This window comes from Parasteatoda tepidariorum, chromosome 9 (genome assembly GCF_043381705.1).
Source record: "Parasteatoda tepidariorum isolate YZ-2023 chromosome 9, CAS_Ptep_4.0, whole genome shotgun sequence".
Taxonomy (NCBI): domain Eukaryota; kingdom Metazoa; phylum Arthropoda; class Arachnida; order Araneae; family Theridiidae; genus Parasteatoda; species Parasteatoda tepidariorum.
In genome coordinates this window covers 8,814,137-8,837,906 of record NC_092212.1, presented here as the reverse complement: position 1 = coordinate 8,837,906, position 23,770 = coordinate 8,814,137, and the positions used below count along the sequence as shown (strand labels likewise).

Sequence of the window (23,770 nt, the reverse complement as noted above, 5' to 3'; positions counted from 1 at the left end):
TTAAAAGGGGTATGCTACAAGTTTGCACTTTGGAAAAAAAAAACAACAAATAAACTGTGTCAACTGTGAAATTTTTTTTTAATTGCTTTCACATTGTCGGATTCTCTTCTTTTAGGTGGTCTATATAATAGCTCCGTTTTTGATAATCGGTGAGTGATATTCCAAAACCAACAAAAAGCTTATTTTCGTAAAAATGTTGCAGACCCCCTTTTAGCATTGACTGCATCAATTGTAAATACAAACTTTGAAATTTAATTATGCCCAATTTAAAATAAAAAAACTGATGTTTTTTTTAATTTATTCAATTTTTCAATAGTTTTCAAGTAATCAATATAAGAACTATATTTAGTTAGATTATTCAGGAAGTGTAGAAATAGTCATAGTAAAACATTGTTTGTGCATGTTTTTAAGGATTGCTATAAAACAACATAAATTGATTATATGAAGACTTCATAAGTTAAAAAGTGATTAATCCATTCTGCTCAAGTAATGTTCAGCAGTTTCTAAACATTGAGTTTTCCATTTTGAAATATGTTATAATAAATATATATTTTAAGGAAATATAAATCTGCTTTATGTCCAGACTACAAAAAATGTGGGTTATTATTTGTTATGACAAGGTCCACAGATAATCAGTTTGTACCAAAATAATGAATGAATAATAAATATCTGTTATTAATTTTCAGACTTAATTTGGAACAGAAGCAACTATGCCAATGCCGCTTGAAGCTTCTAAATTATGTTGACAGGCTAACTACTTATGAGGTAACATTAGTTTTCTTTTATTTCTAAATTTATTTTTAAGTTTTTTGTTATAATGTTTTTGCATGTGCCTATTAATTTCTGTATTTCTAAAGAAGTAATAAGCTTCATAAACTTATTAAAGAATGATTTAATGTTTAATTTAAATTGAAATTTTATCTTAGGACTTATTTTATTGTTTTCATTTAGTATTTTTTTAAAATTTCTTTGTGGTTTAATTACAAATAAACACATGTTTACATTTCCAGACTAATTATACTTTCTAATAATAATATTTACACTGATGTTATAATATGTTGTCATGTCTATGGTTTAAGGCAAGAGTAATCAATGTCAGTATTTCAAAATTTAGTTAAGCTAAGGTTTTACAATTCTTAAAAAAAATCTTTTAAATAGTACTTCATTGAATGATATAATTTTTCTATCGTGACTTTTAAATTTTAATTGTTTGATTGTTCTTATCTATAAAATGTGAGCCTTTTTCTACTGAAAGACATTACTTTTCATCAAAATTTGATATTGATATATACTTATGGGTGTCATTGTTAATTCAGTGTTATTGTTAGTATGACTTTTGTAAAAATGCCATATGCAATAATTAAAAAGAATTTGTACTCATCACTTGCCAATCCCTTCTCGGATGTAACTATATTTATAGTAGCTGAGTCATGTACATTTATTCTTTTTGAGAATAAAGGAATCAAGTTAAATTTACTTATTTACCTTAAAAATGTGAATGACTAAAAAAGCTAAACCAAATTTTGCATTAAATATTGCTCTATTATCTTTTGTTTTACTGGTCACTTTTGTTTTGAGCCTCTGAGCATCAATATTCCAATCAAGGCCATACAGATTTTTTTTCCTGCTTTACTTTGATAAATAGTGTACAGAATTTTTTTTTTCTTGAGAGGATGTCAGCAACTTAAAGTTTAAGAAAAAGCAAAATTAAATAAAATAAAGCAAATATTAAAATTAAATGAAGCTAAAGTACAGAGCACAAAAAGTACTCACCTTGCATGCCTTATGATATTACAATGGTACAAAGATGCCATCATTGTATTTCATAAAGAAATATTTCATCTGGATCTGTAACGTTTTGGTGTTTGATATTGTAAAAAATATTTCCAGCACTTGTTATTTATAATATCTAAACTGCCCTTCAAGATAGTCCCAGTGACTCAGGTGATAGAACGTCTACCACCTAATGAGATGAACCAGGTTTGAATCCCAGTGATGGCTGGTCAATACAAATTCTGCACCCGGCTCACACCGACCACCGTGCTGATGTAAAATATCCTCAGTGGTAGACGGATCATGGGTTATAGTCCCTTTGCCATGAGGCTAGCAGTGGGAGATTTTGTACATTTTCTCTCTGTGTAACGCAAATGCATGTTTATTCCATGGAAAAAAAAGTCCTCCACAAAGACAAATTTCTCCGAATACTTGATCCAGGATTTCCCTTGTCTTCTGGATCTGGATCAAAATTACAAGGCTACGGAGTTGAACATTGGTAATCATAAATCCAAAATTGGGTCGGCTGTTCAACGACGGTTATAATACAAGATAAAATATTCACTGTGTTCTCAATTGTTGTCATTTCTCATTCAAATTTTTTCACTTATCAAAATTTAGCAACTGTCAAGCCAATAACATTTTATCATTGGTTATGAGTTACGGCTTAGATCAAAATTAACGATCATCACAGGATGGCTAACTATAACAAATAGTGATTAAAAACTTGTCTGTCAGTCACCATTTTTTATTAAAAATGTGCACTTTATTATTAGTTTTATTTTTTTAAATAAATCTCGAATTAATATGAATATTTCAAAACACTTAGGAAATTACTTCATTTCATGCTTGTTTTTTAAAAATTTTCTTCATTTTACAAATGTGCTTTGTAATATTTAATTTATTTTGAGAGATGCTTCAAAAGAAATGCCTGATATTATTTTTTATTGAAAATTTTTAACCATTTAAAATTTTATATTTTTGAAAAAGTTTCTACTGTTAGAACTGCTTCAACTGGCTGTTACCAAAATTTCCTAAATTTGCCCTTTACCATCTAACAACTCTTGAATATTTTATGCACATGGGACTCAAGAATTAAAAATTATATTGCCCAGCATATCCTGAGTTTGAAAAAATTATATTTTTTAATAAAATGTTAATTTTGAAATTTTTTTACCTAGGTATGTAAATATTTTAGACTAGATCGGTCAATCAGAATACCATAAAACTAAGATTTACCTGACCGAGGAGTACCATCTAGGATTTAATCAGAATGCCATAAAATACCAATTAAGGGTGCTTCAAATTTTTAATTAAAATTTGCAAGATGCTGGTGAAGGGATGTTCGTTATATTTTAATGTATGAATGCAAACATTGTCAAGCTTTTAACTTTGTTTAAGAAATTTTTTTTTTCTCTAGATAATCCTAGGTGGAGCTGTTGCAGCACAGCAGCATTTTGATCCCAAGTTTTTCAAACAATTCCGATCTCAATGTGGCCTGGAAGCAACCATTCAGTTTGCTTTTCACTCTAATTGGGAAGCAGTAGCAACGCTTTTCACTTATATGGGAACAGAAACATTGCCTCACCGTCTGGGAATACTCAGTAATTTTCCTGAGACCACTTCCCCTTCCGATTACCAGTCTCTGTTACCTCTTTACAAGTAAGTTCCTATTGTGGATTTCTCATAAATTTATATAGTAAAATTATAATAAATGTTTATTAATTTGCTTGTTAATAGTGTGCTATGTACAGTTTGCAATATGAAGAAGCAAGCACCTTAATAACATTTGATCTAACGGTTGGATTTTCATCCTTTAAGGGGCTATCTTAATCAAATCAATTAGATAATCTATCTTTTCTTTAATTAAGATAGCATCTTAGTGAATGAAGATCCAATCATTAAGTCAAAAAATATTGAATGTTTGCTTTCTTAATATTGTTACTTTAGGAATGAAGCTGTAAATATTGGTCTAAGTTCTTTAAAAAAGGCAAAAATTACAAGTAAGTTCCTATTATGGATTGCTCATTAAATCAAAAATTTAATGTTTATTAATTTGCTTGTTACAAGTGTGTTATATACAGTGTGCAAAATAAAGAAGCGAGCACCTTAATAGTCTTTCATGCACTAAGATGTTATCTTCATAATTCTATTAATTTAATGTCTTAGTACATGAAGATAAAATCATTAGGCAAAAAGATATTGAGGTGTTCATTTTTTTTATTTAGCACACTATTCTGTTGCTTTTTGTATGAAGCTACAAATATTAGTCTAAGTTCTTCAGAAGAGGAAAAATTAAGAATACTTATTTACTGATACAAGGGACCGTTGGCTAAAAGATTGTACTTGTCTAAAACGGCTCTACCTGCAGGCCAGGGGCCAAGTTAGCCTCCCTGCCTTAACAAGTAGCAATCATTTTGTGCTTTCAAGACAAAAATGTTTCTAATGACAGTTAATTATTGTTTTTACATTCTGTATACAAATGATATACGCATCAGCTTTTACATTGCAGAAGGCACAAAGGACGTTATGTACTTAATATTTCTTTCTTAAAAAGTTATAATCTTTAATAATTTTTTACTTTAGCATCAATTCTATTAAAACAGAAACTTAATACCAGAGTAGTGCAACTTGTAGTCTTTAAAAATTATTGTATTTAATTTATGAAAAAAATATAGTTGTTAGATTTTTTTGTCTTTTCACAGCATTTGAAAATATTTGTCTTTTGAGCTAAATTATTTTTTCAAAGTAATGATAAATGAAATTAATTTTTTTATTCTCTTGTCTTTTTCTTGACAGTGATTTAGATATGGTTTTTTATCCGTGGCATGAACAAAAACTTAGAGATCCTGACTGGTGCGAAAATGAATTTGACAAGTAAGTGTTACATTATTAGTTGTTAATTTAAATTCAACTTTTTTTAATGCAAAATTAAATAAACCAGGTTTTTAATTTGTAAATGTTTTTTAATTGTTTGTAAGTTTTGAAAAAGATGAAGCTATTATATCTATCTTTTAACTGTCCGGTGTGATTTTAGTTTAAGGTTAGACTTGGTTATTTCCTTGCGCAACATATTCATTTTTCTGTATATTACGTTATTATTCAATAAAAAAACTGTGCTTGGTCGCTAATTTGTAAAGAAAACTTGTGTTAAAGGTATTCAGATTTTAATGTACTTTCATGCATTAAGTTACATGGCTACCTATTTTCACTAAAATGAATTTAGCCACTTACGGGGAAAAAACTTTTTTTTAAAGCAAAATTTCACGGAACATATTTTATTCAAATTATAATTTAATTATCTAATAAGTATTATCTTGACAAAGTGTTATAAAAAAGAAACTGATATTTGCAAATCATCTATGTTTCTTTTTTAGATTACTCTTTCGCCAAGTATTGATATTTGTTATTTGTTTCGTTTTTTTACAATACATTTTTTATTTGAAAGTTTAAGTTTTAAGCAACTTTGTATTCTTATTTACTGGAAATAGTGGTAAGAATATATATCTTGTAACCGTTAAGTCCCAGTTTTGATACGACTCTTTGGGATTTTTTTTCTCAATCAGAAAAATGTTTATTTATTTTATTTATTTATTTAAAGTATATAAATTAAAGCAAATGTACATTAAATTTCATTTGGAATTTTCATTTTTTTTAATTCAAAAAATTTTGTAGTTTTTTTTATTTTCAATCGAAATGCATAAACCATTTTAAGAATGTATTCATTAACTTTAAACTTTGTTCTGTTATATTATTACTAATTATGAGTACTGTGAAAATAATAAATATTAATATACTTTCCAAGTCAGATTTTCTGTTCAAATCAGAAAATAAGCTTTAATTTTAAAATTTAAAATGGATCTTACATAAATTTTTGAAGAAAAAACTTTGGTCCTTCTATTCAGTGAAATTTTCAATTAGAAAGAATGAAAAGCATTTTATAACATTTTAAGCTTTATTTGTCTTTTTTTCTATACTAATAATCATAAAGCGTTTGTACCTGTGCTAATTTATTCTTGCTCTTATTTTCTTTAAAAAAATAAGTTGTAGTGTTGTTAATATCGATAAATTTTTTCTAGGATTGTTATCCCTGAAGAATACATAGAAGAATTTTATGAAAAAAACAAAGGGCTATTAAAATATAGGTATTTTTATTTTTTTGGTTACTTATAATTTGGTTACTTACATAATATCTATGCTTAATAATGTTTAACATAGTAGTGTTCATTTGTGTCAATATAATTTAATATCTTCTATATTTTTATTCTGTTAAGTTCAAGAATTTACAAACACTATTTTTATTAAATCCGATACTATGCATTGGCATAATCTGTGGTTTTCAAAGTGTATACTATCATAAATAGAGGACTAAGAATTTTTTGTAACTGCTGTTATAAATAATTTGAAAATCAATCTTTAAGACGAAATGTAACTAACTACGTTGATATATATTGGTAATTGAGACATAAGAACTTAGTGTTAACTGTAGCGTTACATTTATTCCTAAGCTATGGATGTCATCAGAGTAAAACTTAGCGTTTTGCATGTTGAACTAATGTTTTTGTGAAAGAAAGTACATTTTTTAGAAATAATCCTTTACTTTTTCTTTTTTTTTAGAGAAAAAAAACTGAATTTTAATTGGTAAAAGAAGAAATGTTTTAAATATTTCAGTTCCAAAAAAATAAAGATAATTTTATTTAGAGTGATTACAAGTTTGATATTTTTTTTAAAAAAAGGAAGGAAAAAAAAGTGAAGTGATTGTATCTTTGGATTGTGTCGATAGTATGTTTGTACATAAGAATATTTTGTAATGTACAGCATTTGCGTAAGTTTTAATAGTTTTCATATCTTTTACTATAAAAGAATGCATTCTCTGTTTAAAACACAAGAAGTATATTTTAGTTAAATGTATAATTAAAATATTTTTATTTTCATGTCTTGAATTTAAAAGCAGTGAACTTGTTCTATAACATAAAATTTTGATGTGTGTATTTTGGTTCAATAAATAATTTTTCTTTTTCTAAAACAATCAGATTCTTTGCCCTAGAACCTAATAGAATTGCTTTTTTTAACTGATAAAGTGTAGTGAATGGTTCTAATCTGATTACATTAAGTAGTGCAAAAGCACCACAACTAGATGTATCTCTACTAGTAAACCAGATCTACTAAAGCGTTATGAACTGACCTGATCAGAATTTTTTAAGAAGAGGCTGCGCTCAATGACATTATTTTTTATTTGGAAGTGTAAATACTTTTAGTTTGTTCTCTAAAAGAGTGTAGAATATACTTCACTGGTTAGATTAAACTAGAGTTTCTAATTTATTAAAGTTTTAATTCTTGTCTTCCTTCCTGTATTCCTTAAAATAATTCTTGCATTATCCAATTGGGAAAATAACTTCTCAAAGACTTTATATTAATGTACACCATATTTTTGCAATAAATATTGTAAGCAATTTTGAGATATAAAAGCTCATATTTTCTTCATTTATTACAATTCTACATCGACTGTTTTTATAGCCAATTAAGATTAATGCATCTTCTCTGTATATTTCCTTAATATAGTGCCTTGAAGAATTAAAATGTTTATTTTTATGACATAAAATTGGTTCAAGTAAAATTGCACCAAGGGACAACAAGATGTTGCTGTGACTCTACTTTTTGCAATTCTTACTTTAAGTGGCTGTCATATTAAGGTTGTTTAGGATGAAAAAATCATGATTCAAATATTGAAAAGAAAACATTTGTGTATTTAACGCTTATCTTTTTATCATTAATGTGATTGTCATTATCGAAAATGAAAATTAAGTTGTGAAAAAAGTCTGAGGCTACAACACACTTTTATAATATTACTTTGTTTAGTTTGACCATTATGGCACTTACTTCTACTGTGAGAAAGCATCATGTTACCTGTGCAAGAAAAAGTGTTAGTGTAAATGGAATGAATAGTGCAATTGGAGTGAATAATCATAATGCAAATGGGATCAGCAGAAATCCTAACAAAACTTACAAAGGAATATAAGACATTGAAATCAGTTAACAATTCAGAATCGGATGCTGCTTTGTGCAAATGTTCTATTTAAAAAATGGAGAAAGGAATGCAACTATCTGGGACAGTTATGCAATCAGATTTTGAAATAAAATGTTTTTATTTTTAACTTCTGAAAATAAATTTAAAAACAATGTTACCTCTATTATCCAAATATTTTGATTTCTCAAAGTAGGTCCAATCACAATTACTGCAGTTAATGAGAACCTAGTGAATTTTTAATTAACAATTAATGAAAAATGCTCAAATAAAAACTTTTTCTAATTCATCATCTATAACCACTTTAATTTTAACGAATTCTATCTTCTTAAAAGTGTTTTATTTTTATTTCCAGAAATTATTCATTATCATCTGAAGTAGTTACAGAATGGTTTATTGAAAGAGCACAGCAAGTAGAAGCAAGATCTGGACTTGTAGATAATGCTCTTCAACTTTTGAAACTTGGAATGCAAAGAAACATACAAGTAAGCATTCTAATAGTATAAGTGTATAACTAGATCAATAATGAAATATTAGAGACCTGAACTAGAGACTTCTCAAATTTTAAAGGGGATTCCTTGATGTAGATTCCTTTGAAGAAGCTTGTTGTAAATGTGTTAGTTACATACTGATAATATCGTTCAGAGTTATTATTTAGCATATTGTTATAGATTCATCATAATCTATGCACATGTTAGGCAATATTATTTACATTAACATTAATTCTATTCCCATATTTTATTTCTTTAATTTTTATTGTGTGTAGCTTGTGGAAGTAGATTATGAATCATGTACCATAATTTCTTTCGAGCATTTTTTAATTATTTTTTTAATTACAACCTTATATTTGCTTATAAAGCATAACATCTGCAATCGAATGCCGAAAGAGATATCTTCAAGGTTGGAGTGTTTCTTGAAATATAAAGAAAAGCTGGCCTCCCGAGGGGCAGAACCGTTCTAAAGATGTTCGCCATTCATGTCAATAGATTTCTCACTCAAAATGCAGTTAGGAGAGTCTACAAGTCCAATATGGTATAGATGTGTCTGTAGAAACTTGTACATGTCTGCCAGGCCAATCTGGAACATTAAACTCTGATAGCTCTAGGGAGGGTCTTAAAAGCATATGATGTTAGGCTCTCCATGGAAGCTCCAAGAGTTTGCTGCCTGTAAAAAGTTTCTTGCTGTCTTAGAATTTTTTGTTTTGTTAGCAGTTTGATGTTTCTCAGATTAGCGGGAGACTTGGGGAGGTCTAAGAGAGATGGCTCTTATTTTATAATTATGGATCAAATGTTATATGATTTAACATTTTCATTCTTCTTGTTATCTACTTTAAACAACTGATATAAATTTTAGTTATGAAAGTTTGAAGTGTTTTTGAGAAGAAAAAAAAAGGTTGTTTTAATATTTCATTAAATGTCGATTTTTAAAACATCTGAATTGTGGGCACATTTTTTTTTCTTAAATTCAATTTAATATTTAAAATCTTTTTTTTTTCTATAAAAACATTAAAATATGCTTTGCATGAATTTTGTGTCATATTATATTTATTACTTTTACATACTATTTAATAACTTTGTTACTTTTTTTAGGCTTATAGCCGTATTTATTTTCAACTCATGATTTGTTTAATTGTAATAGTACTATAATGAAGAAGACTGAACTTTTTTTCCCCAACCATATGCTAAATTATCTTATGCAGTTTTGTCATGATTTAGGGTTTGGAGAAATTGTATGATGACTTGAAGACTTTAGAGATTTTAATTTATGATTGTGGAATAAAGAAAGACCTAAATTTATCTGATTTCCAAAAACTGAGTGACTCTGAAAAAGTTAAGCTCATTATGTCCACAGTAAGTAATCTGTTTACTATTTTTTTTAAAAAATGTATTACTTTATCCTAGAAAGAAAGAAAAATTATATAATAATTTATTTGATTGTAATAATTCTATTGCATTAATATTTCTTACTATTATTAATCTGCTTTTTTATTTCTTTACTTGAATTCATAATTGTTTTCTTTGTTTATCACTTTAATGTGAAAAATATTTTATTTAAGGCATTTACCAATTTATATTATTTTTATCTTAACTCTGTGATATATATTGTATGCTTAGAGAATAACATCAAGAAAAGTCTTTTTATATTAGTATTAGAAAAGACAAAACATTTTCTCTTTTTTTCAAAATGAACGTCTAGCAAAATCTTTTTGTTGGACACAAAAACAGTTTTCTAAAAGTCTAAAAAAAATTTCTAGTCCTGCATTTAAAAATTTATTACACTCCCTGGTAAAAAAAATATGTATTAATTTTCTATGAATCGTAAACCTATAGGTATGTTTATAAAGCATTAGTAGGATGATAATTAATTTTCGAGTATATTGATACAGAATACTTGATTAATGAGATATTTGATTATTTTTGGAACTTTTGCCCATTATGTTTAATTGTTCAATTTATTTAGAGACAAATCTCACATGATTAATGTGATTTTAGTGCAAATTTTGATCTCAGTACTTCTTAATTTTAAAAATAATTTTCAGTTTAGTTATAAAACCAATTAAAAAAATATAAATAAATACTCAGTTGGAAATAAATTACATCGTGTATAAAAATTATGTGACAATTGTTATTAAAAATAAAAAAATTTCTGCGAGCAAATTAATTTATTTGTTCCAAAACTTAAATATTATAATCAAATATAGTGAATTATTAAATTAATTTTATTGTAATTGAATATATAGAAAGTTAATCTATATTCTAGAAAATTTAACTTATAAATTTAGGATAAAGTTCTTTATTTTGTATTTAAATATCATTACAGAAAACTAAGATAAAATAGCTCCTCTTAAAAGGAAAAGAACCATCGTAGGTTTGCATTCCTGTGCTTTACAAACATAAATTTTAAGAATTTAAGGGAAAAATAGGAGAAACAAATGACTTACTACTGTTCATTTAGTGTCTGTTATTTACATCAATAAAAGTGCAGTTGTTATTTCTTTTATTTTATAATACATCAAACAAAAGTTTAAAGAAACTAGCAATTTTAATTAGACAGGATGGCTAAAGAACAAGAAAATTAGAAAAAGGAACAGAGATTCTATTCTAATATTCAAAAACCAAGGGCAAGCTTTTATGTGGGTTAGAGTAGGGGAATTCTTTCTTATGGAATTTTCTAAAGCTATGGGGTTTTTTTCCACTCTATATTATTAAAAAATTGGTAAGAAATATTATTGGTTTTATTCCAAAAGTTGCTGGTGCACTTCTTTATTCATGGAAGTATTTTTTATTTAATATTTAGAATATTTAATTTCCAAAACTTGATTTTCATTATAGATGTTTATGATAACAATCAACAAATGTGTTTCGCAGAGATATTTCAATAACTTACATATTGTTTATGTTTTTTTTTAATATGCCATGTTATTTGTTGTTATTTGGTATATTTTCATGATGATTAAAAATTTTTAGATTTTAAACTTTAAGAATGACTAAAATTTCTTTGTAATTTATCTGCACAAATAAGGCAGAACTGGAAAAAATCAATTTAAAAATTTATCATCAGTAATAGAAATAAGGGAAATTTTTTTCTGAATGTTTGTAGCCACTTATCAGATTCAAGTAAAACCATGTTGATTTTAGGCAGTAAAACTATAGTTTTCTTTACTTTAATTTGCAATGTATTTTTTTTCCATTTTAGACACCAAAAGAAAACTTCATTGCTCATTTGTATTCGTGGTTAGTACCTTATCTCAATCAGTGTGAAAAATATAGTTCGGGATCTGCAAAACCTCTCCTCAAAAATTATATTCTCTATATGTCAAGTAATGATTTAAGTTACTGCAAGATGTTTATGGAAAGTTTGAAATCAGAGGTAGTAATTTTTGTTTTTAACATTTCTTTTAATGATTATTACTGGGTCATTGAAATTGATGTATTTATATTTTAAAACTATTGTGCAGGTTTCAAGAGAGCTCCTCCAGACTAAAAGTCTGGTGTAGCCTGCTGCTATTGTAACATGTGTATTGTAACATTTCCAATGGGGTGCAATGGAGAAACATAGGTATCAATTCTGTGCCAAGATCGAAATAACAATATCCATCCCACACCCCTATTGAAAGTGACTTTCTCTCGTAGCCATAATACCGGCCACATCGTGAAACATGACTGGAGAAGTTCTCCTGAGAGCTGTACAATAGTATTAGAGTGAATACATTATTTTATTTTATATCTGGTGTTGAACAGCTGGTCCAATTCTGAGTTTATGACTTTCAATTTTCAACTCTCTGGCTTCGTAATTTTAAAACTAATCCAGAAGATAAGGATTTGGATCAAGAATTTGGACAGATTAGCTTTCTTTAGAGGACTTCTTAATGCAACTAACCCACATTTGCATTACACGGAGAGGAAATACCCCCAAACCTTCCACTGTTAGCACTATGGCAATGGGATTCTAACCCATGATTCTTCCACCACAGTGGATATTTAATGTATGTACCGTAGTCGGTGCTTGCTAGCTAGAAGCGGAACTCGTATTAAATTTTTGATTCTAAGATTCAAATCCGGGTCACCTCATTAGGAAGTGAGTGCTCTATTCCCTGAGCCATCGTCATTCTGAAATCATTATTGTAAATTACATTTGTCTTAAAGTAATAAATAGAATTCTCAGTTAACCGTGTTCTTGATTATTCAAATGGGTAGTTATTAGGGGTGACCTTAAAGATGAAGAATGTAGGATAAAGAACCCATTTTTTATTTTTACCCATTGGCAAAATGGGTGTTGTTTTGGGTTTGATGACGTGTGCACCTTATTTGGACGTCATCACGTTTTTCAACTTCTTTTTTTTTCACTCTTAATTTTGTTATGCATCAAGTTGGCGAGTTTATTTTTGAGATGTGGGACCAGTGAGATACCATAAATACTTCTTGAGTTGTGAATAAAGATAATTTCGTCATTTGAACGATATTTTTGTTTTTATTGTTTTAATTAAGAATCAGAAATTCTAATCTACAGTTCAAACTGGATCGTTTTCAATATTAATTCAGCTGAATATCACTAATAAAAAGGGTCCCAAACGGATTGACGAGGTCCCAAAGGTTAGAGTTGAAGCAAGAAAAAAAACGATGACAAGATCATTTTGCCAAAAAGTAACCTGGGATCACGTTTTGGCAATCATATTTTTTAAATATTTTTTTTCAAGGGGAACTTTTTTAAAGCGATCAAAGTGGATTTTTAATTGTATCTCACCAAACAAAATTTAAAGATTTCAACATCTTTAAAATTTGTTATAAAAAAGTTATACTCATTTTTTTAAAATTATTTTTTTCATATTGCATTGGCTACCTCTTCCTCAGCTTGAATCCATGTTTGCACTAATAAATATAAATTACTTTCAAATTTGTATTCTTTTCTTTTTAAATTAATTAAATTATTATTGTCCTACTGCATACAAATTTTGTATTTTGTGTGATTTATTTTTTAAAAATTTTAATTTAAATTTTTATACAATTACATCATTTTGTATGTAACCTTATCAGAGAAATGGCATTCCCTGATCATCCCCGTTCAATTGAGAGTCTACCGTACAAAGTTTTAAATGCTTTCTTATCTTATTTTAGTGTAAGATACTTTTTTAACTTTCTGTAAGGTAATTTTTAATGAGTTTGTAATTTTTTTAACCTAAAAATTCTTATCTTTTAATACTTTTTTAGACATGCTCAATTTTGTGCGAATTTGATGACATGGTTTTTCTTGGGCTTGATTGTGTTTATGCATGTGAGAGGTAAGTATTTTTTATTCATATTATATTTGTAAGTTTTCAAGGAAATGTCTTCATTTTAAGTGTTAAATTAAGACATGTGGCAGTGCTAAAAATAAACAGTTCTGCTCCATTTATTGTGCCTTACTTAGGAATGAGTTTGGTGCAAGTTTTTTTTATCCTTAAAATAAAGTTAGAAATATTTAATGAAACATTTTAAACTCCTTATGAAATCATTTAACTCCTTGAAGATGGGTATATACTTCAGTAGCTGAACTGAGTATAGGATTATTTAGGATTAGTTCTTGAAGGTGCTATTAAAATTGATTTTTTTTATGCATATAAATTAATTTTGAGCAATATTTTTGTTGTATAGTAGGGAACCAATTATCCGGAACGATCGGGACCATCGCTATTCCGGATAACTGATTTTTCCGGTTTTCTGAATCGGTACAGAAAGCCGTTTTTTTTATTGTTAAACCCAACTAAAAAAAAAATATTTGGAAATAATCTTGAAAAAACGAAGTAATACACTAATGATTGTTTCCAAAATGATGGTAAGGTAAACATCTTTCAAAAAAGAAGGAAAAATCCTAAAATCTTATGAGGAAAAAAAAAAATTTTTTTTGTTAAAAATGGCGGGAAAATTTATCGAATTTCGTTCCGGTTTTTTGGTTTTTCGATTTACTGATTTCCGGATAACGGGTTCTGTACTGTATTATGTTTACAATCGAAGCCTACAAAAATATCTGACAGCCTAGTGAGGCAAACTTTGGTATAGTTTCTGAAGATTACTTACTATTTTCTTCAGTTTTTTTTTATTTTTTTACAACTCTGCACATGCTACTGTGAAAACTTTGCCGCCATGACACACAGTGGTTGAATATGTATATTTAGGATTGAAATGAGTTATAGCATAATTAAGTGTGTCACGACATTGACAATAGTAACGTCATAAATTGCACCACTCTAAAGAAATGCATTAAGTGTTCATTTCTGAAAGAATTTACTTGTTAATAAATAAAAAATTACATTTGAATCCTGGCATTTTTAAGGAGCATGGGATTCAGCCTGAATGTTACGATAGGAAATAGTATAGGACAAAAATAGCAGTTGCTACCAGCCTCAGAGCAACAAAATATAACAAATGACAATTAAGAAATTGTCCGCTGATTGCAACTTTATTCATCAAAACTGCAACCCATGAACTTTTTTCTTGAATAGGAAATTATTATGAATATATTTTTCTGAAAATTACTATATACGTATATTTTACTTGTTTCTCAACATTTATTTTAAAAAATGGATTGTGTAATATTTACTATATTTTGAGAAATGCTTCAAAATGCCTTTTATTATATCACCATCATCCAACCTTGTCCATTCACCAAGCCCCATTTTCAGGGCTTTATCTCTTAATGGCTATGGCAGGAATAGCATGTAACTTTGACCTGATCAGATGACTTGGGCAGCACCTGAGCTGGTACCCTTTTCACCAAACTTCCTCACGACATCCAACGAGAGGACTTTCAGCCTCGCCAGATTTAACTTGCACCTTGCTGCATATATACGTTGGTTGTTTTGGCTGCCTTCAGGATCAAACTCACTGCACCTAGCTCTCCAACCACACTACTGATATCAACAGTTCTTTTTATCGTTAAACATTTTGAGTTTTTAAGGAGTGATCACGTGTTTTAAAAAGTAGCCACTGCAGGGCTCGAAAAAACTCAGAAATTTTACCCGTCCCCGAGGATGACTTGTCCAACAATGTACCAGTCCTCCTTTGAAGCTAACCCGTAGCTTCTAAGTGAATAAATATATAATTTTCTCTTATTTATTACAAACATTTATATAAATTGCACAAGGAATTAGTAGTTGCTAGGATTACAAAAACTAGGGTTACATTATACAGTAATAAAAGAAATACTAAGGTTACTAATAGTAGCCTAGTATTTCTTTTATGAAATAATTTATTTCTTTTATGAAATAATTTAAATGACAAAGGTCAAGTTATCTGAAATGTCAATTTATCCGAGGGTACTGCGTTTTTTAAATGAATTAAATATGACGTTTGCCAGTTCCACAATTAAGCCAATGAATTACAGAGATTTCTGCACTGAAATCTGAATGGGGTTTTCCATTTAGGTAGATGTTCATAATTGCGTTTAACGCTTCTTGTTTAAGACCAGTACGTAATGTGTTTTTTTTTTTGTAAGTTCATTGCTGAAAAGCCCCTTTCAACCGCTGGAGTACTCCCTGACAGAGAAAACATCAATTCCAACGTGCGCAGTATGTTGCTGTATTGTGGGTCATTTTGCTGCCTTGTAACTTGTAAGTCTCTTGTAAGATAACAAAAATTGAAAATGTATCATTAACGGGACCCCGTTAATTATTATTAAATGAACATTAACGGGAAAATGGCGTGGACGTCGGATTCGAGAAATACGCTGTCCGCGGGGAATTTTTGACCGCCGAGAACGGGCTGTTTTTCGAGCCCTGGGCCACTGATTAAAACGCTGCAATTGGCCAGTTGCAGATTGCATAAAAATGTGTTTTCAAAATGCATCAAAATGTAGAAGACAGCGGAGCTTTTTCCATAGCTCATTAAAAAAGACGGTTCTGTGGAGTGTCTTTTACTAAATAGCAAAACCTAAATTTTATAAAATAAAGGGATGTTTATTTATATTATATAATTTTTCACTCATTTACAGATGATAGATGTTTGTTAACTAATTTTTAAATTTATTTAATAGTTCAATACCTGCTTATTTAAAGCTTGTATAAGAATTACTTGTCTTATTAGACACTAAGCTATTGGAATGTTGTTGTTTTTTTTAAAAAAAATTATGTACGCATAAATCTGGTGTCATTTTATATCAACCTTATTTTTTTTCTAGAACTGACGAGTTGAAAAATGCTGCAGCTATTTATGAAATTCTTTTAACATTGCCTGATTACTTCAACAAGTAAGTATCTTAAAGTTACATCATTTTTAAAAGAACTCTATCATCAATACCTTTTTTCGTATTTATTTCATTGTTTTATTTTGTGAGCAAGTGAAATGTAAGTTTTTTTTTTTCAAGTATATAATTTTCTGTTTATGCCCCCTCCCATTGCTTTCATACATAATGTGTATGAAATGTCTATTTAATATTCTGGAAAAATAGTTGCAAAAAAAATGAAGGTATTATAGTCAAGTATTTCTGTTTCAAAAAATGTAGTGGTGTAATGAATTCATAAGTTTCTGGCATTTTCGTCAATTTTCTGATCTCTTTAAATGTTTCTTTCCTTTTCTCCATTCCTATATGAGGTAATATGGGAGGAACTTTTTTTCTTTTAGAAATAGCTTGTATACTACTGAAATCTATTATTCTAGGAACAAATCTGTATTTTTATGGGAAAATAAAGATAATAACTGAAAATTTGCTATATATATATTAGCATTTCAAATAGATGTTACATATTTAAATGTTTTATTGAGTTTTTACTTCTCCTATACCATTATTTTTCTGATACCTAACTTCTATTTCAGAACTTATCGCAAGTTATGTAGCTTACCATCAACTGTAGCTGATTTGAAGAAACACATACGGTAAATATTGATTTAGTTAACTATGTAAAAATCATTAAAAGGTTTATATATAGCTTAAAGTAAATTAGTATGTTTGCAGATTTAAATTCAGTGCCCCTGTCAGTTTTGGTTTTTCCACAGACAACAGAGAAGCTCCTATGTGTTTGTAGACATGGTGTCCCCTGAAGAAGTGCTGTCTTACAGACACACATATTCTATTTTATTACTTTTTCCTGCTTTAATGTCTGTTTGAATACATAAATTAAAATAAAGCAAATTTGGTTTTTGCTGCTTTAGCTGCTTTTTGATTTAATGTTTTAATTGTTTATTTACTTCTTTGTCTCTTTTTTGGTTTTGTAAATTGGGTTCATTTTCTCATTAAATTATCCATAATGTTGCATGTTGATTTTTCTGAAACTTCTGTAAATTTTTTGTTTTCTAATATCTTTACTAAAGTTTCCTATTCTATTTTATTACGATCAAAAATCATAATATTGTATATCAATCTTCCTAAAATTTCTGTAAACTTATCTTTTTCTTATATATTTACTAAAATTTCCTATTCTGTTTTATTACTATCAAAAATCGATTTGGGCATTAGCAAAACTTTCAATATCATTAAATGTGCACATTGATTTATAAAAGTATTATTTAATACACAACTGAAGAATAATAATAATGTATAAAAATTGATGTTTAATTTTTTACTTTCTATTGTACTCCCTATAATGTATCTTCATGTAATCTTTTTTCAATTTTATCATTTCTAGAGTTGCAGAAATTTTAGAGAAAAATAATTTTGCTGTAACATTGTCTATGGTTCAGAGCCTTTCTAACAACATGTTGGAGGTGAAAAAGGTTTTAGTGAAGCTGACCAGAATGGCTAGTCACAGGTATTTGCAGTCATTTTCTCCTTTTTTAAAATTTTATTTAATTTCTTTTATTTATTTATTAATTTTTTTTTGCAAGTATTTTAGTTTTTTACGCAATTTTTATCTTATCTTTGAAAGGATTCCTGTTCTAGATGAAGAGGAATGGACCAATTTGCTGTCTGATATTCTTGAAATGCACAAAGTTTTGTTTAAGTGTGTGACGTATGAAGACTGTTATGAAGTAAATGCATTTTAAATTTCTCTCCATTATAAAGCCTACTCTACTGTAATTTTTTCAGTAATTACTCTGCCCACTGACTTTTGATTCTATTCATTCGATTCTCACTTGCAGTTTTTAGAAGCTGCCGATTTTATAAACAGCTTTTGAATGATTTGAATATATATATCTAGTGGCAGTGTATTGTGGGTAATGTTGCTGGCCTCCATGACTTAGGTTCGCAGGTGCTCATCGGATAAGGTTGAATAAGCAATGCTTCCAGTGTCTTCCATGGTAAAGGATGAATGTTCAGTGTCTGCCGTAGAACAAAAGATTATATATAAATACATATATATAAATATATATATACGTATAAATATATATANATATATGTAACTAAATTAACTTTTAAATAACTTTTATTGAACTTATTGTCCCCTAAAGTTTCATTTTAATATTATAATAATTCTGCTTTTTTTTTCATTATTATTATTAAATTGTAAAAAGAGCTGATTTTTTATACCGTGATTTTATTACTAGCAGTTACTGTTATAGGCTAGAAAGTTGTAGAAATTGGTTTGGAAATTAGTTTTGAAAGTTGTGGAAATTAACAAACATCAACTTGAACAACAATATATATATATATATATTGTTGTTCAAGTTGAAATAGATAGATTCTTTTAGAATAAAAATTCCACCTTCAAATGATCTATAACATGGTGCTAAAAGCATTTAATAATATAAGTAAAGTAAAAAAAAATTTAAAAAAGAAGCAGCAAAAACTTAATTGTTAACCTAATATTATATATACTAGATAAATAAATAATACTATAAATAATACTGTAAATATATACTATAAATAAATATAATGTGAAGTCTCCTAAACTTTTTTTATTTATTTAAAGGTTGCTAAAGTAAATAAGTTTTATAAGTTGATTCACACATCTATAGAATATAGGTTTTAAATGTTTGCTTCCAATTGTCCCACAAATCCCTCTAAAAAATAGCCTCAGCAAAGCATACCTTTTTTCCTCATATCATCATTAATTAAAGCAATAATTATTTTCAGATTGTGTTGCACTCTCTTCTTTGCTCTGGTAAGAATGAAAATATAACTTTTGCTGGAAAAATGATGGAGTGCAACAACAAGAAAAAGAGAGAGAAAAATTTCATTGGACCTGCTTCATTTAAACTACCTTTTGTGAAGTCAGTGGAACTTGTCCTTGTGGCTTCTCAAGAATATTTCAATTCTGCTGCTGATGCTTCAGACTCCTGCATGTCTTTGGCAAAGTGAGTGATATTTAAGATTAATTGTATGAGCAATCGAAATGTAGATAGTAGGATCAGCTGTGAAAGTCAAAGTGTTCTCAATCTTTTGGGAATAGTGTGGGAAAATGACATTATCATTGAGATGTATACAATATCTTATACCTTAGAATTATTGCAAAGTAATAACTTTCACTTGTATTGAGATTTCCGTAAGATCTCAATGGTTTCAATATTATCCATATATCATTAAGAGTCTTTAAAATAAGAAAAATATCAGAAATATCATCTTTGATTTGCAACTCTAATATCAAACTCAGTAACTCTCAAACTCTGTAATTCTCGAGTCAAACTTTATTTACTTAATTGGTAGCCCTGAATATTTGGTTGCCAACGGTTAACATAAATTTTTTTCGCTCTGTATTAATACAACATATGTTCAGGAAGTTACTTTTCAGAAACGTGTACAAACTAAAAAAAATCATACAACTTTTGTTATTGAAAGGGGAAAAAACTCTCAAAAATTTTCTCATTGCAAATTTTTTTGTAGTATAATGGAAATTATTGGATTCACAGTTTTTATAATGAATGTAATAAAAATCTGCTACACACATGATATTAATCTTAATTGCTTTCAATGTATCCTCAAACATAAATATGCAAGTTAGCAACTTAAATTTAATGAAATAAATATGTATGCAATTTTCTGTGTCTCATATTTTGTAAATTTTCATTAAAAAATAAGAAAAATATTTTGAATTTGAATAAATGCAGAATATATTTTTAAAATAAAGCATAATATTTTGTAAAAATAAAGTAAACAAAAAATAATAATGTTTGTAAATTGGTTTTCAATTTTCTTAAATATAACTCTTTTGATATGCATTATGTTATAACTAATATCACAAAATTGCAGATCTTGTTTGAACTTAATTGAGGATGTACCATCTAGCATAGAAGAAGAATTTGATCTGATATCTTCACTTTCTTTGCTGCAAGAGTTGGGTGTAGTTATTTTACCCTTGCAAGGTATGCAAATAATATTGTCTTGCCTTCATTTTTATTGCTATTTATACCATTGAAATCATACTTTGCAAAAGATAAAATATTTTCCTTTTTTATAATAACTTGCATCAAAAATCATGTGATCATATTTTCTGATGAAAATTACCTTTTAATCATTATTTCATTTAGTGGGATGATTTTCAGTGAAATACTATATCTACATTTAAGACTGCATATCTCATTAACATATCTGAACCTGAAACTGTAATTGTAAATTTTAATTTATATACTTTTTCAGATTGATTAAACTCTCTTGAAATGATAACAGTGCTTGGTTCTTAATGAGTTTGCTGATTTTTGCTTAAATACATACTCCTAGAACCAAAAATGTTATTTTCCTTTTCTGATTCACTATGCATGTAGATCTTGAAATGATTAGAGTGCCTTTATTATTAATAAATTCATTTATTTTCCCTTAATTAAATACATGCTTGCAAAACCAATAATGTGATTCATATCATTCTAGAAAAAAAAATGATTTAAAATCATTTAGATGCTTAATCAAACCAGTACAATCAAAATAATTAACATTTTTCAAACCATATTGTAAATCAGTTTCATTTCTATGTGAGGCTTTGAGCAAAGTATTTTTCTGAGCCTCTTTTTAATTTTGTATTTTTGCAGGGTCCCTTTTACCTCAATATATTTGTAACTAAATTTTGTATGTAAATTTCATTATTCATCTAAGGTTTTTTTGGAAAAAAACTTTTATTCTTTAAAAATAATCAACCTTGCATGTTTTTTTTCTGTTATTTCATTTTCAAATATATTTTATAAAGATAAATATTCTTTAATACTCAAGAACATAACCAATAAATTAGAAATATGAAATTCTGTTTTACGGATCCCTCTTGAACGATCTGCTAAAAATGTTTTAACATTTTATTTTCTAATATTATGGTTTTAATTTCTATGAATAGTTTTTACTTTTGAGTGGTTCTAAGAAATATGTCCATTAAATTTGCAAACAAAATCTAGATTTGTACAAACATTTCTTTATAAAAGTGTGGGATCCTCCTAAAAATATGGAGCCACGGACATATACACAGTTTGCCACAACACTAATGATGGCTAAGTAAATAAAACTCATGAGCATTAGCCAAAACTCATGTCAAATTTTTGTAATAATAAAAAAGAAATTTTAAAAGACCCCACAAAAACAAACCTCTTCCGATGATAATGAAAAAAAGTCTATTTATTTAATATGGAGTTATATTGATTGATTAAAAATATAAATAGTTATAATACTATAGTTGATGTAGCCATGTTTTATTCTATGATAAATTTTTTAATGTCTATTTTTTTATAGTCAGGTTATGTGAAAATAGAATGACCATTGTTCAAGAGGCTTTGCAAAAGAAAGCTAAGAATTATAAAAAGTCGGCAAAGGTATATTTTGTTACTTAAACTAAAAGAATTTAATGATTCTATTGAAATTGATAACTAGATGATAGTTTATTAAAAGTATGTTCTTAATTTAAGGGCGTTACTGGTCTGATATTAATTCATTTAAACTTGCATGGATATTGCTATATACATTTACCGTATATCTCAATGTATTGACTCACTATTTTTGATTACAAAATAGTACATTTCTGGTATGTCGGTTGTATAAGTCAATCACTTAAAAAACAAATCTGAATTTTTTAAAATTAAAGCGCAAAACTTTTTCAAGTTAAAAATATATCACATAGTAACAGTGTATTATATCTCTAGATATGATACATTTGCCTTTAAATAAAGATGAATAATGTTTTGGAATCCAACACAGATGATGTTCTGAAATACTCTTGAATAAATAATCTTAAATTTTCTTATTCTTGATTTTTTTTAAAAGAAATCCTTTATATGTAAAGAAAAAATGATGAAAGACAATACATTTTTTTGAAACAGGTAAAATCAGAGAGAGCTATTCATATTTATCTCATTGTTCATAAAGCTTCTATAATTCATGACCATTTCTGACTTTATTACAGGTGTATAGGCCAACCCCTAATTTTTGTAAAATTTTGAGAGTTTGAAAAGCTGATTTATACTCCAATATATATTATAATGTATTTTGTAATATTAACTGCTTTTTTTAGAAAATTTAAAATATCCTTTTTAAAAACTGTCATTTCATTTTCAGTGAAATAAAAGTTAACTAAAGGTTTTTATTTTTACAATTTTTTTTGCATGTATAATCATAGGCTGAAACAAAAATAATACAATTAATAAAAAGATTTTTAAAAAAATCTGTCTTATCTTTGATAATGCTGTTGTCTATATCTACAGGAGAGTTATTGATACAATTTACATTCGCCCTCAGTTTTCGCTGATTAAAATAATTTTAAAAAATTTCATTTTAACCTCTTAAAATATTCTAGTCAAACAAGCAAATGAGCAATTTGCTTTCCTATTTACCGAATATAAAAATATTTTTAAAATCTACAATTTGTAATAGTGCCTCACGGATTATGTATCTTGTATTAATTTCAAAACTTATATTATAGAGACAGGAATCCACTTAAGTCGCATTTATTTAGAAGCTAAGAAGATACATTTGTTATGAAAACATAATTTCTTAAATTACAATTATACTTAAAATAATATTATCTGTTACAAAGTGTAATCAGTTGATTTGTTTTATGCAATAGAAAAAATAATGATTATGCTTGTTTTTTTATATTTTAGTTAACTATTTTTTTTATTTTTGCCTAGATTATGAAACTTGCTTTTCTACTAAGGGCAGGAACCTCCAACAATCATGAAAGGGAGGGAAAGGTGTGGACATTACTTGGAGATCATGCTTTTCAAGTTAGTGGTTGAAAGTTATCCAATTTAGAGTAGAATTAGCTGCCAATTATCAAATTACCCACACTTCAGTAATCTGAGCCACTTTTAAAAATTTAAAGGAGATAAATAGGGGAGGCAGAGATTTTGCAGGCCAGAGAATACTATCTGAAAACTAGATTTAAGCAGTCAGAGTGCGTAGCGTTTCAAAAAAGTGCTTAAGGGTGCTTATTTTGAATTTTCGTTTTTTAAAAGCCCTTAGAGGAGCTTTTTTCATTGGGTGTTTTTAAAAAGTGCTTAATTTTCCCTTTTTCAAAATGGGATTTTTCCTTTACTATGTAGATTTTCGCTTTGAATTATGCCAAAAGACAAAGTTCACATTGTTCTATTCAACGTTTTCACAATTAATTCAACCTCCAATCTATTTCGACGTATTGTCAGTCCGTAGCATATG

At 27.8% G+C, this 23,770-nt stretch overlaps 1 protein-coding gene across 1 annotated transcript in view; it reads left to right on the top strand.

Moving 5' to 3' along the window:
* LOC107437007 (NBAS subunit of NRZ tethering complex) overlaps nt 1-23,770 on the top strand; it is a 105,102-nt gene that overhangs the window by 32,265 nt on the left and 49,067 nt on the right. The window contains exons 19-34 of the mRNA XM_071185728.1: nt 687-765; nt 3,194-3,435; nt 4,573-4,650; nt 5,853-5,918; nt 8,154-8,283; nt 9,514-9,648; nt 11,495-11,668; nt 13,507-13,577; nt 16,451-16,519; nt 17,086-17,145; nt 17,895-18,017; nt 18,135-18,237; nt 19,283-19,503; nt 20,396-20,508; nt 21,854-21,933; nt 23,245-23,340. Coding sequence (XP_071041829.1) covers nt 687-765; nt 3,194-3,435; nt 4,573-4,650; nt 5,853-5,918; nt 8,154-8,283; nt 9,514-9,648; nt 11,495-11,668; nt 13,507-13,577; nt 16,451-16,519; nt 17,086-17,145; nt 17,895-18,017; nt 18,135-18,237; nt 19,283-19,503; nt 20,396-20,508; nt 21,854-21,933; nt 23,245-23,340 — 1,840 coding nt within the window. The remainder of the gene's footprint in view (nt 1-686; nt 766-3,193; nt 3,436-4,572; nt 4,651-5,852; nt 5,919-8,153; nt 8,284-9,513; nt 9,649-11,494; nt 11,669-13,506; nt 13,578-16,450; nt 16,520-17,085; nt 17,146-17,894; nt 18,018-18,134; nt 18,238-19,282; nt 19,504-20,395; nt 20,509-21,853; nt 21,934-23,244; nt 23,341-23,770) is intronic.